This window comes from Rana temporaria, chromosome 3 (assembly GCF_905171775.1).
Source record: "Rana temporaria chromosome 3, aRanTem1.1, whole genome shotgun sequence".
Taxonomy (NCBI): Eukaryota; Metazoa; Chordata; class Amphibia; order Anura; family Ranidae; genus Rana; species Rana temporaria.
The window spans coordinates 251,669,838-251,688,389 of NC_053491.1; the positions used below are offsets into that span (position 1 = coordinate 251,669,838).

General features: G+C 49.6%; 1 protein-coding gene across 2 annotated transcripts in view; it reads left to right on the forward strand.

Moving 5' to 3' along the window:
- JAKMIP2 (janus kinase and microtubule interacting protein 2) overlaps nt 1-18,552 on the forward strand; it is a 164,430-nt gene that overhangs the window by 135,769 nt on the left and 10,109 nt on the right. For both annotated transcript variants that reach the window (XM_040344561.1, XM_040344559.1), the window contains exons 19-20: nt 684-761; nt 2,470-2,673. In XM_040344561.1, the coding sequence (XP_040200495.1) occupies nt 684-761; nt 2,470-2,673 (282 nt within the window). The remainder of the gene's footprint in view (nt 1-683; nt 762-2,469; nt 2,674-18,552) is intronic.

The window sequence follows — 18,552 nt, forward strand, 5'->3', positions numbered from 1 at the left end:
ACAACTTATGGAATCACACTGTCCTAGTCATATAATTCCATCCCTTGGTGTCAGGAAGTCTCTAAAAAGGCACAGCCATGTTTCTGTCCGTAGAAGTTATTCGTGTACTTGAAATAGGTGGTGTTGAGACAAAGGTCCAGAAAGAAAAATACTTGGTCTGGCTTGAGTCCTGTTTGGCTCTCAAGGGTCTTATCGTCTTTCAGATGTTTTCCTACAGCTGCTATCCTCTGCAGGAGGTATAAAAAAGGGAAAGTGATGTAACATCATAGGACATACTGAATATACTGCCCTATATAAAGAGGAAGAGCTGCCAAGCCATCATATACAGTTTATATAAAATACAGCCGCAATCATAATGCACAGCCAGCATATAAAAATGTGAAAAGCAGCAAAAGTTACTTTTGAATTAACAGTAACATATTCTCTATTCACTAAAACTATATATTTCCATCTACATCAGAGTAAGATTACATAGGTTGTAATTGCAACCGAGGTTTTAGCTATGCCCCCAGCTAGGGTCCATGCCAGCTCTGTGGCCTGGCTAAGGTCTGATGCTTTACCACTTTCTGAAAAAAGCGGCTTGGAGTTCTCTGAGTAATTAGCGGGTATCAAATTTGCATTCTGAAATATGGCAACAGCTTACTAACACAGGTTGACTGTTTTATGTGGTTTGTCTCCCTTAGGAACAGTTCTGCAAGCTCAAGGGTTATTTAGAAGAAGAACTGGATTATAGAAAAACATCTCTGGACCAGGCATACTTGGTGAGTGTATTATATACTTTCATACATAAATCGTATTTATGGAGATTGTTGTGCGGTCCAAATGATATTGGTGTAACCAAGCAAAGTTCTCAACTTTTATAGAAAAGTTGCAATGGGGAAAGCTGGCAGACCAGAATCAGGTTCATAATCTAATAAACAGAGACTAGCTGGGATCACATGTCACTTGCTCATTCAACTTGACTTTAGATGTTTTGTTTAGGCAGGCAGCTCTCACTCTGGATTTACTTAGCTACATTGCTTTTCTGCAGAGCTGATATGCTTCCTTCTCTTATGGATTAATGGAGCTACATTCAGACACAGCACAGGTGAGTGTATAAGATTCCCTGGGGAACCAGAACCTTCCCTGGACCGCTATTGGGTTGCCCCCACCTGCATCATAATTAATTAAAGGGACAGTACGGCCCATCCCCTTGCCTATCACTCCTTAACCCCCTAACACCCAGAGAGGGGTCAGGTGTCCCCAGTCCCAAGAAAGCGGGCCCCAATGCTTTTGCCTGCTTTTAACATTCTCCCAATTTAGCTTTGCATCTGTCTGAGTACTACAGAGGCTGATCCCCTGTAAATGATAGTCCAGCTAGGCTAACTTAGAGTCAAAGAATTATTACTTGGGTCCCAGACTTCCCTGTGACCCCCTGTAAAACACTGAGCATCTCAAGTCCAACTGAAGTTGTGTTTGGCTTTGAGATTGCCCGAAAGGTAATAGTCTGGGAATTACTTAGTACCATGTGATCAGTAATTATAGTGTCTCTTCCAAGAAGCAGTGATGTCACACTAGGACAGAAAGTGTGTATGAACTTCTTCCCATCCTCCTCATCATCCCCACAACATGTGGGAGGTACCGTATATATTGGCGTATACCGCACACTTTTTTGCCCTGAAAGGGCAAAATCGTGGGTGCGCGATACCCGCTTCCCGCGCCGAGTTTGAACTACTGCGTTGGCATATACCGAGCGCAGTACACTCGTGTATAGTCGGGCAGGCTCGGGTTCTCTCGCAGTCACGTCCTGGACGTACAGGACGCACAGGACGTGACCGCGAGAGGAGCCGAGCCTGCCCGACTATACACGAGTGTACTGCGCTCAGTATATGCCGGCGCAGTAGTTCAAACTCAGAGCGCGGGAAGCGGGGATCGAGCGGGGAGGACACCGCAGAAGGAAGCCGGACCCGACGAGGAGGACACCACCGAAGCCGCAGACGGACGCCGGACCTGACGAGGCCGCCGATGGACGCCGCGCAAGACACCAAAACTGTAAGTACTAAAAATATTTTTACAGGAATGCGGGTCCACTTTAGGGGTGCGCGCTATACGCCGGAGCACGCAATACCCCGATAAATACGGTAATCACACATTTCCTGTCTGGTGATGAGCGTGCTGCTTCTCTATCGCTACAGTAGGGAGTGTGTCACCTTACGACAGGACAGGAAGTGTGTTATTGGCAGGATTACCAGGTGAAAATAAAGGAAAATTGTCTGCAGCCTGAAACATGAAAATGAATATACGCAACACATCTGATAAGCTGCAATATATTACAAATGTTTTTGGGTTTTACTACACTTTAATGCTATTGCAAAACTGATCATTTCATGTGCATAAAAATATTTTACAAATGTGTAGAAAAGTGTGACCAGTGAGTATTACAGCTAACACTGACTGTATTAAAATTCTCTCTGACTGCTGATTGAACAGCGAATCCAAGAACTGGAGGCCACACTTTATAATGCACTGCAGCAAGACTCAGTCATTAAGTTTGGAGAGCTTCTAAATGACAAGCAGCAAGATGAGCTCAGGATGGCTGTGGAAAAGCTCAGAAGACAAATGTTGAGAAAAAGCAGAGAGTTTGACTGTCAGATCCTTCAGGAAAGGATGGAGCTTCTGCAACAAGCTCACCAGGTAAGATTCCAATAATGATGTTCAGTCTTATAATAGATATTTCCACATATCTGTTTATTTAAAGCAGAATTTTACCCATGACAACTTGATATTCTTGATGTTCTTTAGCTAGAAACATACATTCCCCATTGATAGATATGCTACCAAAATTAGTGTGTGCTGTAAATTGCCTCCAGCATTGTAAATTGCCTCCAGTACTGTTTCTTCTTGCCAGAGGCTGCCATTTTGCTAAAGCCCAGAGCCTCTGAGCAGCAGTAAATCCTTAGGCTGTCAGCAGATTGGCCTCTTGTCGCTCTGATGTTCGACACTGTCATGATCACTTAGTGTCCCTTTTCCTCATTTCAGCACCCGGGTGTTGGCTGTTGTTTTTCCCCTGTCTGTGTTCACCTGCAAGATGATTGATCTGATCAGTCACCTGATATAAGCAAACCAAACACTCTGTCCCTTGCTTGTGATAGAGACAGTTACCTGCATTGATCCTGTTCAAGCCTCCCATTTGTCTGCCTTGCTTTGCTGTTGGATTTCCCTGTGTATGACCCAGATTGGATATTGGATTATTCCCTGAACTCAGCCTGCCTTATTATCTGAACCATCTTAGAACCACACTATCTGTCTGCTAAACTACAAGCAGTCTGTTGTTTGCTCTGTTCGATCTGCCCTAGTGTGGTGGCCAGACACTATAGCATTATCTTAAGGGAAAGGGGGCTGCTATAGGTGAAGCACACAGTAGCTAGCTATAGTGTCTGACCACCTGCATTGAGGTAGACGTGACATTCGTGACAGGCACAATGTCAAAAACAGAAAGCAACTAAGCATGTGCAGAACATGGTGAGACCTTGCATTGCTGAATTATAAACAGTATAGGCACTTATTTTTAATGTTTTACATAGGTACACCTGCAAAAGGGACCAGCCTGAAGTGATCTAGCAGGACTTAATTTTCTGACCAAAGTTCCACTTTAACTCTTTTGTAAGATGAGGTCGTTGCCCAGGGCATATCATTAAGCATCAGCATATGTTGGTTAAGTTCACAATAACTCTCTGACTATTTTGATTAAAAAACTTGATGTGATTTTAGGGTTACAAAATCTTAAAAAGTTTTTTAAAAATCATTTATTTCTATAGTTTAATTAATGTATTAATTTTAGTAATGTAATTGTATCTGAAAAATACAGTATTAATCAAATGTACACTGCCACCTTTATGCTGAAGGCTTATTTATTTCTCGTCCATTGAGGGACACACATTTTTTAATGTCTTATGCCGCGTACACACGATCAGTCCATCCGATGAGAACGGACCGATGGACCGTTTTCATCGGTTAACAAATGAAGCTGACTGATGGTCCTTCGTGCCTACACACCATTGGTTAAAAAAATGATCTGGTCAGAACGCGGTGACGTAAAACACAACGACGTGCTAAAAAAAACGAAGTTCAATGCTTCCAAGCATGCGTCGACTTGATTCTGAGCATGCGTGGATTTTTAACCGATGGTCGTGCCTACTAACGATCGGTTTTGTCCTATCGGTTAGGAATCCATCGGTTAATTTTAAAACAAGTTGCCTTTTTTTTAACCGATGGTTAACTAACCGATGGTGTCCACACACAATCGGTTTTGACCAATGAAAACGTTCCATCAGACCATTCTCATTGGTTTAACCAATCGTGTGTACGTGGCATTAATTATACTGCTGCCTACAGTAGGATTGGACACTGACAAGCAAAAAAGCTGTAGACAAATCCAGAAAACCCCTCTCACTACCACCATACCTTAGTTTTTTGCTAATTTCCTAGAAGCATAGATGTCTTTTTTTTCTGTGTTAAAGACTAACTTTTGCTAGAACCACTTGTCACCTTCTTTTATCGTCAGTCTTCTTTTTTTAATGAAGACTATTTCTGCATTACTTGCTGGAGCTGTGTCTCTATAGTTACAGCTCTCCAGCGCAGTCACTCTCAGCCTGGTATTTTAATCCTGATGAACTGGATGTTGCAAAGATAGCCTGGAAGTGATCTTTGGGCACTGGATTCCACAAAGGGAGTTTGCAGTTGGTTTCAGATCACTTTCCAGGTCCAGACCTGCTGGAATTGCTTTAGTACTTGCCCTATATCGGAAGGCCCACATAGTGAGCAGGCTAGCAGGCCTAGCACTTGGAGCTATCTCAATTGCTTAGGTCACTGGGCACGTTTATTCCTTGTTCTAGACAATTTTGCCTCAGAAGGGGTTAACGCTGTGGCACTGAACATAGACATCATACGCTGGATGGACTGCTCTCTTTCCCACCATACAGAATCAAGGAAGCATCTCCACACTACTGCTGCTGCTTGTAAAGGGCCATGTGGACCTTTGCTCTTTGATCCAGTCCTGCTGCTTTCCTACAGTTACTCCAGCCATCCAACCTTCACCTAGTACCAGTTGTATTCGATTCATGAGTACCTGAGGTCTTGCCCCTTTCCTGAGTCTATACTTTGCTTTACTGCTATGTTGTCTCAGCATGTCTCATTCTTGACCAGGGGGAGGATGTCACTACTGCTGTACCAGGTGCTCCATCTCACATTCTACTCAAAGGGGATCAGAGGATCTAAGATACAGTTTACATGATCTAAAATGGTAACAAAGGGCAACTTCTAAGGTAAACTGAGGGTAAAGAGTCAAAGAGGTGGTTAGCCAAAGCTGAGGTCTAATCTCTGAGAACAGTCAGAAACATAAGCAAACTGTCCACAGACGGCTAACAAAATTAAAAGAGGAAGTGGGACCAAAAAAAGGTCATAACTAAGGTACAAGACATGAATGGTCTTTACCAGTGTCAGTGATGGTTGACATACAGTATAGGAGACCTCCATGCTTTCAGCCCTTGGATTTCTTAACTGGCAACAGCTGACATGGAAAATGAAAAGTAAAACTGAATAACAACAGGGGGTATGAGCCTATAATTGGAGAATCAAAAACTAGAGGGGGGCTGTTTATACAACATCAAATCAGGAAACATAGAAGGCTGAGACTTCTAGAGGGACAAGCAAGAGGATGACTGTTGGGCTGACTAGTAGAGGAGGTGTAACAAACAGGAAACTGAAGGCAAACCATACAGAAACGAATTTTGTGGAGTGGAGGCTATGACAAAGAGAGCAATACAAAAAAGCATCTCAAGGCCAAGGAGATAGAATAGACACAGCCGAGTATACAATCAAAAATTAACTGCAAAGTTCCCAGGTATACTGTATGGATAGTGATAGGCCTAAATACATACAAGTAGGCTGCAAGATTAAATCCAGACATATGTTTACATATACATTTCGCTGTCTGATTTAAAGTGGTTGTAAGGGCGTGGCCTGGACATGGCTGAGTGAGGCTGCTAGATTGCTGAGCTCCCGGCCCGGAACCCTCTTTTACCGGCCAAAACCACCCTAACACTCGGCATGCAATCTGCCAAGAAAAGCGGAACCAAACCCAATACCCGCGTGACCCGATCCGGAGCTGCAGTGGGAGATTTACATACCTTTTTTCAGCCCAGACCGCAGAAACAGACTGGGGCAGAGGCGGCGGCACCACGTGGCGCACCGACCGACACTCCGCCTGAAGATCTGGACCCAGAGCTCTGGACTTTCCAGCCTGGGGAACTGGTGTTGCCGACCGAACCATCGGCCTCACCGGAGGCCTCCGACCAGCACATGGCGTCCCGGGCCTCATCGCCGGGAGTCCCGATGGCCGAACAGGACATACGTGCCCTTCTGCAGGCCCTACCCACGCGATCAGACATAGAGTCCCTGATACTGCGGCTAGAAGAGACACACCGGCGCGACTTCCAGGAGGTCCGTGCAGAGGTCTCCACCCTCACCGACAGGGTATCAACAGGCGAGACATCGCTGGCGGAACTGGAGCGGAGAGTGTCGGGCCTCGAGCAGGCGAGAGACCAGCACCGGGACACGGCGATAGCCCTGCAGCTCCACCTGGAGGATGTAGAGGACAGAAGCCGCCGCAATAATCTGCGGATCCGCGGTGTGCCGGAGACGGTGGGAGCGGAGGCCCTAGCTGGGAAATTGCAAGGCCTGTTTCGGGAGATCTTGGAGGAGCCAGCGGAGGAAGTAGAGATAGAACGAGCGCACAGGACCTTGGGCCCCAGAAATCCGGACCAAGACAGACCCCGCGATGTGGTATGCAGACTGCTGAGATACGCACAGAGGGAACGGATCCTCCGCATGGCCTGGGAACACGGCGACATTGAAGTGGAAGGAGCCCAGATCAGAATACTACCTGACCTGTCCGGGGCGACGCTGCGACGCAGGGCGATGCTGAAGCCCGTTCTGGAACTCGCGAAGGAGCATGACTACACATACCGCTGGGGATATCCGCTGTCAGTTACCTTCCGCAAGGATGGCCGGGCCTACACCCTGCAGACACCAGCGGACCTCCCAGGCCTCTTCCAGTTCCTGGGAGCGGATCGAATACCAGTGCCGGATTGGCTCCAGATTCTGCCCAGACCGATCGGAAGATCGGGCCCCTCCAACGCCGGGGCCCCGTATCCGCCGCGCCAGCAACGACAGGGAAGAGGAAGACGGAGAGCCCCCCCGGGGGGAGGCCTACGAGACTGAACCGTGAGTAGGCCTTGGGCCACAGACACCTGCCCGTCTTTTGCTCTTTCCTCCCTGACTCTATGACACTGCCAGGCTGCCCAAGCCCATATTGAGGAGGTGATCCCATATAGAGGACCCGGCAGACCCACTTATGACCCTGAAGGTCCCCCCCTATTACGTCTGCACCACGCGCGCCGAGAGTAGAGGCAGTGGAGTTAACATGGACAGGATCTTTCCCCGGTTATGGCCTGTTGCCGTTTATTCGCCCCTGGGGGGTGAGGGGAGGGGGATGGAAACTGAACTAGGCCGCCCTGCTATACTCCTCACGGCAACGCGATCTCTTTGACCTAGGGCACGGAAACGCTGCCCGCTAGTGGGGGGAGGGGGGACACCGATGGAGCACACCTCTCCGCTGGAAGCACGAGAGACACACCCTCAGTGAGCTTGACTTAGCCCAACACCCCGAATGGAACCTGACTGATTTGGAGGGCTCACCCTGCCGAGCTGTGGTGAAGTGGAAGGGGAGACCCCGTGGGGAGGGAAGGGTGGGGGGTGGCTACCAAAACTGCCCCGACACAACCAGGAGGGCACAGCACGGAACCATGGGCAGAGAAGCCTGACGGTACCGAACGCCCCACGCCACCATGGAGACCACCGAAACTTTCAGTTGCTACCGGAACTGCCAGCAACCCCCGGTCACAACCCCACTTTTGACAGTGCCCGGGAGACCCGGTCGATAACACACCGGGGGGAAGACACCAAAGCAGAGGGACTTTAAATACATGCAGAGGGGCGGAATACTTAACCATTCAATGTTGTGCCACCTCAGGAGCAGTGACTTGATGTGCATAGCACGACAAAGGGGGGAAAACGGGCTAGGGGGCGATACTATGTTTTATTGTGGCCCAGGGCGTAGATCTCGATATGTGTGGGGGCTGAAACCTCCGGGGTCAGGGGGTTACTGTCACAGGGGCCTAGTTGAATGCATGTTCGAATTATTCTAAGCTGAACGCAGTTGTGCATAGCTAGACCCCTCCTGTTATGTTCTCGTTGAATGACATGTTGAATAGATTGCATTGCCTCGCATTGTTTACAGCATTATGATTGGCCGGGGGGAGGGGGGGACGGGTCCCGGGGGCTCGCCTTGCTGGGCCTGTCTAACCACCTACCCACTTAGGCCCACACTCGCATCCCAGTCTACGACTGGCGAGTGCCATAGCCGCTTAGGCTAAACTTAGATTTTCTCCTCTCTGCCGCACACCCTGGTGCTGGCCTCCTAATCTTAACCTCTATCCTATTCTATTCCTTTACTGCAGATCCTATTCTGCTTTCCCTTCCTGCTCTCCAACTAAGCTTACCTGTAAGCACCTAACCCCCCAATCCCCCCCCCCCCCCCACCCACCCCTCCAGTCACGGGGATGGATACGCTAACAGTAGTGACGCTAAACGCCAAGGGACTGAATATCCCGGAAAAAAGGAGAATGCTCCTACATGACATGCGCCGGTTGAGGGCGGACGTGGTCCTGCTCCAGGAGACGCATTTTAGAGCCAACAAACTCCCTGTGTTGAAGAATAGGTTCTATCCCATGGTCTACCACTCTCAGTACACAGAGGCAAAGTCCAGGGGAGTGTCCGTCCTCATCTCGGCCAGGGTTCCGTGGGTGCTTGGGGAGGTGCGAATGGACCAGGAGGGCCGCTCGCTGTTTCTGAAAGGCCGCATAGGACAGACGCAGGTGACCATTGCAAATTTCTATGCCCCTAACGACCGACAGGACAGATTTCTTGCGAGACAGCTGACCCAGCTGATGCGCTTTAGGGAAGGCCAACTGATAGTAGGGGGAGACTTGAATATACCCCTGATCCCCCAGGAGGACACCTCCACTGGCCGGTCCACCATCTCGGGAGACCTTCGTAAACGGGTACATGCGACGCTACATACACACCAACTGGTCGACGCGTGGCGCCTACTGCACCCAGGCGAGAGAGATTACACCTTCTTCTCGACACCCCACCATTCCTATTCAAGGATCGACCTGTTTCTGATCCCTCATCGCCACCTGGCGGCGGTCAAAAAGGCCTCGATCGGCTCGATCACTTGGTCAGACCACGCACCGCTAGTGTTGGTTTACGGCCTAACAGACGTCCTGACTAACCGGAGACAACCATGGAGACTTAACGAGGGACTACTACAGGACAAGGACACTGACAGAAGTAGTGAGAGAGTTGGGACACTATTTTAACACAAACGCCACCGCGGACAGTGACCCAGGGGTGGTGTGGGAAGCCCACAAGGCAGTAGTGAGAGGAATCCTCATTAAGCATGGATCAAGGCTAAAGAGAGAGAGGACCGAACAGCTTAACTCGTTGCTTTTGAAGCTACAGACCCTTGAGGCCCAACACAAACAGAATCAGACAGCGCAGGTTACCTCAGACTTGAATACCACCCGCAGGCATATTACCGACCTATTGCATCATAAGGCCAAAGCGGCGATGCAAATTTGTAGGCGAACAGTATATGAGTCGGGAAACAAGTGCGGGAAAATGCTGGCCCGCGCACTACATGCACAGAAATTGGCTTCGTACATACCGCACATTACCACGAGAGCAGGCAGTAAAATATCCGTCCCTCAACAAATCTCCAATGAATTTAAAGACTTCTACCAAGACCTGTACAATCTCCCTCCTAACTCCCCAATACTAGACACAGTCGGGTCCTCGACCTACATCTCTGACTCCCGCATGCCGACGCTTAAACCTGAGGTGGTGGAGCTGCTGGACGAGCCAATTACTATGACAGAACTCCAGGCAGCCCTGAAGTCCGCCAAACCTGGGAAGGCCCCGGGCCCGGACGGCCTCACTGCACCTTATTACAGGACCCTATTCCCATCTTTGGGGGACCGACTGTTACACCTGTTTAACACACTGGGTGCAGGAGGGAATTTTCACTCCTCCACCCTACAGGCTCAGATAGCGGTGATACATAAGGAGGGGAAGGACCCGGGGCAATGCGGTAGCTACCGCCCAATATCGCTACTGAACTCGGACATTAAGCTTTTCACCAAAATTGTTGCAACACGTATCCAAAAACACCTCCCGGACCTGATACACCCTGACCAGGTGGGCTTTGTCCCGACTAGGGAGGCTAGGGATAACACGACCAAAGTCCTAAACCTTCTGCATGCCACCAACACCACCAAGACGCCAGCAGTCTTTGTAGGGACGGACGCCGAAAAGGCGTTCGACCGGGTAAACTGGCAATTCATGTTTGCAACTCTCAGACACATAGGACTGGGACGGCAGATGCTGAGCTGGATTACGGCAGCCTACACGGGACCGTCGGCCAGGGTGAGGGCAAATGGTGTGATGTCGGACCCATTCCCAATCTCTAACGGGACCAGGCAGGGATGCCCGCTGTCACCCCTGCTCTTCGCCTTGACTCTTGAACCCTTTCTACGACAGATCAGACTGAACCCCGACATTACGGGAGTAACCATAGGAAACCGACAACATAAAGTGTCGGCCTATGCGGACGACATGATGTTCACCCTGACGAACCCATCAACCTCACTGCCGAATCTTATGAGGGAATTTGACACATACGGTAAGATCTCAAACCTGAAAATTAACATGACCAAGTCCGAGGCGATGGGTGTGGGGATCCCCCAGACACGATTGCAGAACCTTAAACAAAATTTTAATCTGAAGTGGACGAGTGCGGCCCTGACGTATCTCGGGACCCGTATCCCGCCCAAAATCTCAGATATATTCAAGCTCAACTTCCCACCGTTGCTTCAAACGGTCCAGAAGCTGCTGGATCAATGGACCACGGGACTGCACTCGTGGTTTGGGAGATGCAGTATCCTCAAGATGACGGTGCTACCCAAATTCACATACCTCCTACAGGCCCTCCCCGTACGTGTCCCGGCGGCTTATTTCGGGAGAGTCCAATCTATGTTCGGGACATTCATGTGGGCGGGCAAACACCCTAGGCTCAGTAGATCGACACTCTCCTTACCTAAAAATAGTGGGGGCCTTGCGGCGCCCAGCGTGAGGATGTACTACTATGCAGCGCAGTTGAACCGTTTGGTGGACTGGTGCCGCCACGGACAGACGAAGCTATGGCCACTGATGGAACAGGCGCAATGCGACGTACTGTTACGGACCGCCCCCTGGTGCCAAACCATGAAACCAAGAGACGTGAACAACCACCCGCTGATAGGCAACACCATTGCGGTCTGCATGAGGCTGTTTCAGAGATATCGCCTGACGTCTGCTGCCTCACCCTTGCGACCGATTATGGGCAACCCTTCTTTCACGCCGGGCCTCACAGATGCCAAGTTCCGTGCATTACGAGACTCGGGAATGTTCCAGGCCTCACATTTTGGCGACGCGGGTAGATGGAGAACGGCGGCCGAACTGATGGACCCATCGGGCCAATATAGGCTAGACTTTCTGAGATCCGGTCAGTTGAGCCATTTCCTGCGAACACTTGCCCCACCCCCTAGAGCGGGACACACCCTTACGTCTCTGGAAGAGATATGTATAGAGACGGAGCCGCTACCACATGCCTTGTCACTGATGCATACAATCCTGATCACACCGCCGGAAGACCACCAGATACCGAGCCTAGGTAAATGGGAAAGAGATCTAAGCTGTCACTTCACGCCCGCTCGGACACGTCACATAATCAGATTCACACACAGGTCATCGATATGCGCAAAGATTCAGGAGACTAACTTTGAGGTGCTGACAAGGTGGTACAGAACCCCGGACATACTACACCGACTGTTTCCGTCACAGCCGGACCTCTGTTGGAGGTGTCAGGCGGACAGGGGCACTATACTCCACATATTCTGGTCTTGTCCACGCCTACAGACATATTGGGAGGAAATCAGGCGCATAACGCAAATGTTCTCAGATCGCGCAGTACCAAACGACCCGGCGTATTTTCTCCTTCACGCAAATGACACTCCGGCGCGGATATACAAGAAGTCAGTGGTACGACACCTCCTGGACGCAGCAAAGGCGTGCATACCGCTTTGTTGGCGGTCTCCAAACCCACCGACGGTAGCCATGTGGCTGCGGAAGGTGGACGACATTAATACAATGGAAGACTTAATTCTGACAAAACAAGACAGGTCCGAGCGATACTCTCAGAGATGGAGGCTGTGGAACTCATTTAAGTACTCGGCGGAGGGCCAGGCCCTCAGAGGTAACACCTAGACGGGGGCGAACGGAGGAGACTATCACTACCTAGTCTGGGAGACAAAATGCCAGATTGACCTCCTGGAGAGGACTGCCGGGACCCGGTTATTGCCTGGGCTGGTGGACTCCATACCCGTGACTCCCCCCCCCCCCCCCCCCTCTTCCTCTCACCACTTCTCTGCTACACAACTCTTTTCTGCCTATCCCTAGCCGCAATCTCTGCGGCGACTATACTCTATTTCTTGCTCCTCTCTCTACTGACTAGCACTTAGAAAACGGAAAAAGGGGGGAGCTGTGCCCGCAGTTCCTTACACACAAATTGCTCCTCATTGACCCCAGACCCTCGATAGAAGAGATATGGGGCTCGGGTTACTGAGGAAAGGGAGATGGGACATGGTAGAGACTCACACGGGGTTGCCAGCACCTCATTTGGTGACAGATGGCGTCCCCGATGTATCACCCTCTTAAGTATGCAAGTCTGTATTATTTGATTGTTTTTATGTTTCATTTCCTCTCTCCCTTCACTACTGAAGGTGCAATTGCTGTAATGTTAATGTTATGGTTCATGTGGACCAGTTCCTTGCTAAGAATAAATAAACATTTTATAAAGTGGTTGTAAATACCCCCAAAAAAACTGGAAGACAAAGGCATAATGAGCTTGTTTGCATCGCATACTAGCTCATTATTAAATGCTTACCTTAGATCAAAGCTGTTGCAGCAGTCCCCATGCCGCTGTGACTGGCGACATGTCTCCTGGAGTTATTTTCGGGTTTGCGGGTTACAGCGATGTGATTTTTTAGAAGCTGCGATGACGTCACTCCCGCGAATGCGCGCGGGAGCTGCCAGTAACGGCACGGCTGATGAAGAAACTGCACGAGCTGGCCATTTCTTCCATGCACATGCGATGATGTCGGTGCAAGTGTATATGGTAAATATTTTCTAAACCGTGCAAGTTTAGGAGATATTTACAGTACCTTTAGATAAGCCTTATTATAGTGCAAGTGGTATGACTAGGTTTACAACCACTTTAAGACATTTCTAATATAATAAGAGTAGTAGACATACAGGACACAGACCGGAAGTGAACTCTCCTAAACATGACATAAATAACAAAAAAAAAAATCTGGTTATACTGCTGCCTACAGGAGGACTGAATACTGACAAAATTGAAATAAAACAACTGTATTCTAGCTTAATGTATAACCTTGCCTACTACCAGAAAATCTTAGTTTTTTACTAGGATAGTCTTAGGATAGACATCGGTTCTTGAACTCTGCTATATCATAGACCAACCTGTGAGTTTATTAGCAATTTGTTTATTCTTCATTCTTTTATTTAATTTAAGACTCATCACTGCTGGATATTTCTCTTCCAATTTGCAGCTATCTGGTTCAGTTATCCACGGCCTGCTTTTTGGCTGTACCACATCTGAACCCTGCTTGACTGGATGTTGTAAGGTGGGTCCAGAATGGACCTTCAGGCACTAGGTTTCTTAATGCGGTGCTTTACAGATTGCATTCTGGTTATTTTAGCAGCAGAATATGTTACAGATACAGAGCCACTGGCATTGCTTCTGCACTTGCCCTGTCTCTGAAGACATTTAGGCCCAGATTCTCAAAGAAGTTACGCCGACGTATCTCGAGATGCGCGGCGTAAGTGTAAATATGCGCCGTCATATCTATGCGCCGTACCCACAGAAGCAGATACACCTGAAAATAGGCTTCTTTCGATCGGCGTAACTTTTCTACGCCGGCGTAGCGTAGGCGCATATTTGATTATAATTCTTTTTTTATTTTAAAACAAATCAGTACAACACATATATATAAAAAATAAAATAAAAAAAATAATACATAACAGAACATTATTACAAAACAACAGTCACAGTCCATCTTATTATTATACATTCCCTTTTACCTTGTTGTCAAAATCAAACATATAACTCCTTCTTACGTATCTCTCCCCTTTCCAAACATCCCTGAGAGAGAAAGAAGAAGAAAAGGAGAAAAAAAAAAACCCACCCTACTTCCCTCTCCTCCGACCCTTCTCCATTCCTGTGGTTTCTTATTAAATCCCACATATACCCAATCCAAGTTCCCGGGCTCCTTCTATACCATTCAGCCTTATCCCCCTTAACCTTCCCCCCTGTGGTCCATATAGGACTTCCAGGGAGTCCAAGTTCTTAAATATTTTTCCCTTTTATATTGTGTTGTCAGGACTAACTCTTCTAATTTGCTTATTTCCCTAACTTTACATATCCACATCTCCGCTGTTGGTGGAACTGGTGACTTCCACCTCTTCGTTATACAGGCCTTAGCGGCATCTAATAGATGGCATAAAATCATTTCCCTATAGGCTTTTTCTGGTATTTGGTTTAAATGCAGAAGATAGAATTCCGACGTAGGCGCATATTTACGCATACTTACGCCGGGAGCATCTTGCGCTCCCATTGATTTCCTATTCAAATATGCAAATGAGGGAGATGCGCCGATTCCCGAACGTACGACTGCCCGACGCAGGCTATGCGCGGTGCACGTAAGCTGTACGTTCGGCCTAAACTTGCCCCTCATAAAGCAGGGGCAACTTTGCACCAGACGTGTGCAGGTCAGCTGGAGAGCAGCTTCAGCAGCACCGTTACAGACGAGCTGAGAAACCACACTTGCAGGACAAGACTTCTGTATGCCAACATGCCAGGGGCAGGCATGGTCATAGCACTACTAGTGTGTGCCCAGGCGCGTAGAAGGAGGAGGGCACGGGAGAGGATATACCGCACGCGCATAAACATCTTTGGCATGGGGGATTCTGAGGTGTATCGCATCTTCAGATTCAACACTGATGCCATCCAGGAAATAGCCACAACCCTGCAAGATGACATCACCAGCCAGACACACCGCTCACATGCAGTGCAGCCACTGGTCAAGGTACTGGCAACACTGCATTTCCTCGCCAGTGGATCTTTTCAGCGTACAAGTGGAGTTGTGGCTGGGATGTCACAAACAAGCATGAGCAGATGTGTGCACCAGGTTGTCCCCGCAATCCTCAGACGCATGTCCCACCACATCATCAGACCCACCCAGGAGCATCTGCGGAAATAAGGCAAGGGCGGATTTTGTCAGAATTGCAGGATTCCCACGCACCCCCGTGACACAGAGCACATATACCGCAATCGGAAGCATTGGCATTCCATCAACGTACAGGTGATAGTCGATGCCCAAGGCCTCATATGGCACGTCCGTGCCAAACACCCAGGGTCCAGCCACGACAGCTACATATACCGTCAAAGCACCATCCCAACAGAATTTCAACAGAACGTGTACGGGGACAGCTGGCTGGTTGGTGAGTGACATGGTGAGTGACATGGGTGTCAGGCATGTCTGTCCGACCCCCCTAATGCAGACATCACGAGGGGCACATGCATGACTAACATCCTCCTGTCTTTTCCCTTCCAGGTGACTCTGCATATGCACTTGGACCCCATCTCATGACTCCATTCCGGAATCCCCAAACTCCAGGAGAGGAAAACTACAATGCTGCACACATACGTACCCGTGGAGTGGTGGAACGCACATTTGGCATCCTGAAGTCCCGTTTCTGATGCCTGGATAAGTCCGGGGGGACCCTGTTGTATTCCCCAAACTTTGTGTGCCAGATCATCGGGGCATGTTGCATTCTGCACAACTTTGCAGAGAGAAAGGGCCTGGAGATTGACCTACGTGATGACCTGACCCCGAACCAGACAGTCCCCCCCTAACCGAGGATACCCCGTCTGCTGAGGGAGCAGCAGTCAGGAGATGTCTCGTGGAACGTATCTTTACACGTTAAACACACACACATTCATCATGGCACAAGGAGAATGTACGCATGCACACCACTGTGGTCCCTAGCACACACACCCCACATCCTCATCACTTTGGATTAGCCCAAGTACACCGCACGGGACTTGGGAGCAGCAACGCCGCGCCAAGGCTCCAATTATGTTGCTGAACATTGATACCACATTCACACGGCCAAGGGTGACACCCCTTTGCCGGCAGGAGTGTCACCCCCCCCCCCCACATTCACACACCAGTGACACTAATCTGCACGCCTCACTGTGTGCATTATTAACAAAATAAATAAAAAAAACTCTTCATCAGAGCAACAAAATAAATAAAAAAACTCTTCATCAGAGCAACAAAATAAAAAAACTCTTCATCAGAGCAACAAAATAATAAATAAACCAAACTAGTTGCCCTGACTGGTGCCACGGCCACGGCCACGGCTCCGCAACTGCCTGGTTGACGATGGGGGGGGGGGACATCAGGTGGAGAAGCATCCACCATGGCTGGAGGCCTGCCCTCTAATGCCACGGCAATACGCCTCAGAAGGCTGTTTGTCTCGGTCTGCACCTGAACAATGGCAGCTGTGTGGCCCTGGACGGTCTCATTCAGGTTCCGCACCTCTGCTACAAGGGTAGCCGTGGTGGTCTGGAGATCCCCCAAGCAGGATATGATAGCTGTTGTATTTGCTGCCACGTCCTGCAGACCATCCGTGATGTGTCCCCTGTCGCCCAGGCTGTCGGACACTCTCCGCATGTCCTGGGCCATCTCGCCCATATGGCGGGTCTGCGTGTCCTGGGCAGTGGTCAGGGTCACAGGCAGGTATTCCGGAACCCCCCTGGTCTTCCTGGTTGCCTTCCTGGGCCCACGAGAGGCTTCAGGCCTGGCATAGGGGGAGGGACTTGAGGGAGTGGGTGGGTTGGGGATGGAGCTAGAGGGACTCGAGGGAGTGGGTGTGTTGGTGATGGAGCCAGAGGGACTCGAGGATCGGAGGCTTGACGGCCGGGAAGGACCAGCTGTGATGGACAACTCCTCCAGGTATAGGGACACCTGCTCCCCCAAATGCTCAGCATCCTCCTGAATCACCTCCTCACTTGAGGTCTGGCCACCACTCCCCTCCACCAATGCCTCTTGGCTTCCCAGGGGGTCAGGGGCAGAATCATCACGGGATGGTGTGGGACGGGCAGGGGCACCAGATGGCTTAGCTCCCTCCTGGACATCTGTGGATGACACAAAACATTCACATGTTGGTGGAGCCACACACTTGTCACATATTCCCTCCCCCCCCTCACATGCTACACACCAGATAGGAGATAAAAAACCTGTCCTCAAGGGCGGCTCAACTGAGTCGTAGCCCGGCATTCCCTCCACTTGCTCCCTGGTAAGGCAGCGGGCAACAACCTCCTCCTCAGGTGTCAGACGGACCCTAGAGGGTGGTCCACCACCAGTGCCCCTGGCATGAGTCGCCATAAGAACCATCTTTTCCTTCACCCTCCGGCGAAGATCATTGATCTTTTTAGCAATATGATTGGGCCTCCTCGCCTCATTGCCCACGGCATTGACCTGGTCCGTGATCCTCTGAAGGATCTCGTCCCTTCTGCCCTTGCTGGTGTTCTTGCTACGGGCCCCATGGAGGCGATCATAGTACCTCTCCATAATGCCTTTCTCCTCTGGAGAGCATTATTTTTTTCGGGTCCCAGAAGACTGGGTAGATATGTCTACAATCAGAGCGCAAAAGTATAGCCACCAATCCACCAAACCAAAACAAACAGGTGTACTTTTGCACTCGACGGGCGCATGTCTGGGCGTATTTATGCCCTGGGCGTAAACAGTGGGCCGGCATAACTCAGGAATAATGCCAGGAGTAGTTGTGAGCATGCGCAGAGGGGCGTGGGACATGCGATCACGTGACGGCGCATGCACCGTTCGTTCGGCCCTTCATTTGCATGGGGTCACGGTTCATTTAAATGGATCACGCCCACTTCCTTCCTACTTTGAATTACGCTGTCTTACGCTGACGAATTTACGCTGCACCGGCGCAAAAATGAACGCTTCTGATTAAAGAATACGGAACTTGTCTCTCTAAGTTACGTTGGCATAACGCATCTGAGATGCGCTACGCCGGCATAAAGATGCACCGATCTACGAGAATCTGGGCCTTAGTGAGTAGGTCAGTTGGGTCAAACACTAGGTGCTTCCTCATTTTTATTGCCCATTTGACGTCATTTTTTCACATTTTACATTTTGCCATCAAAGGGGTTAACACTGTGTAAGTGCTAATGGAATGGGT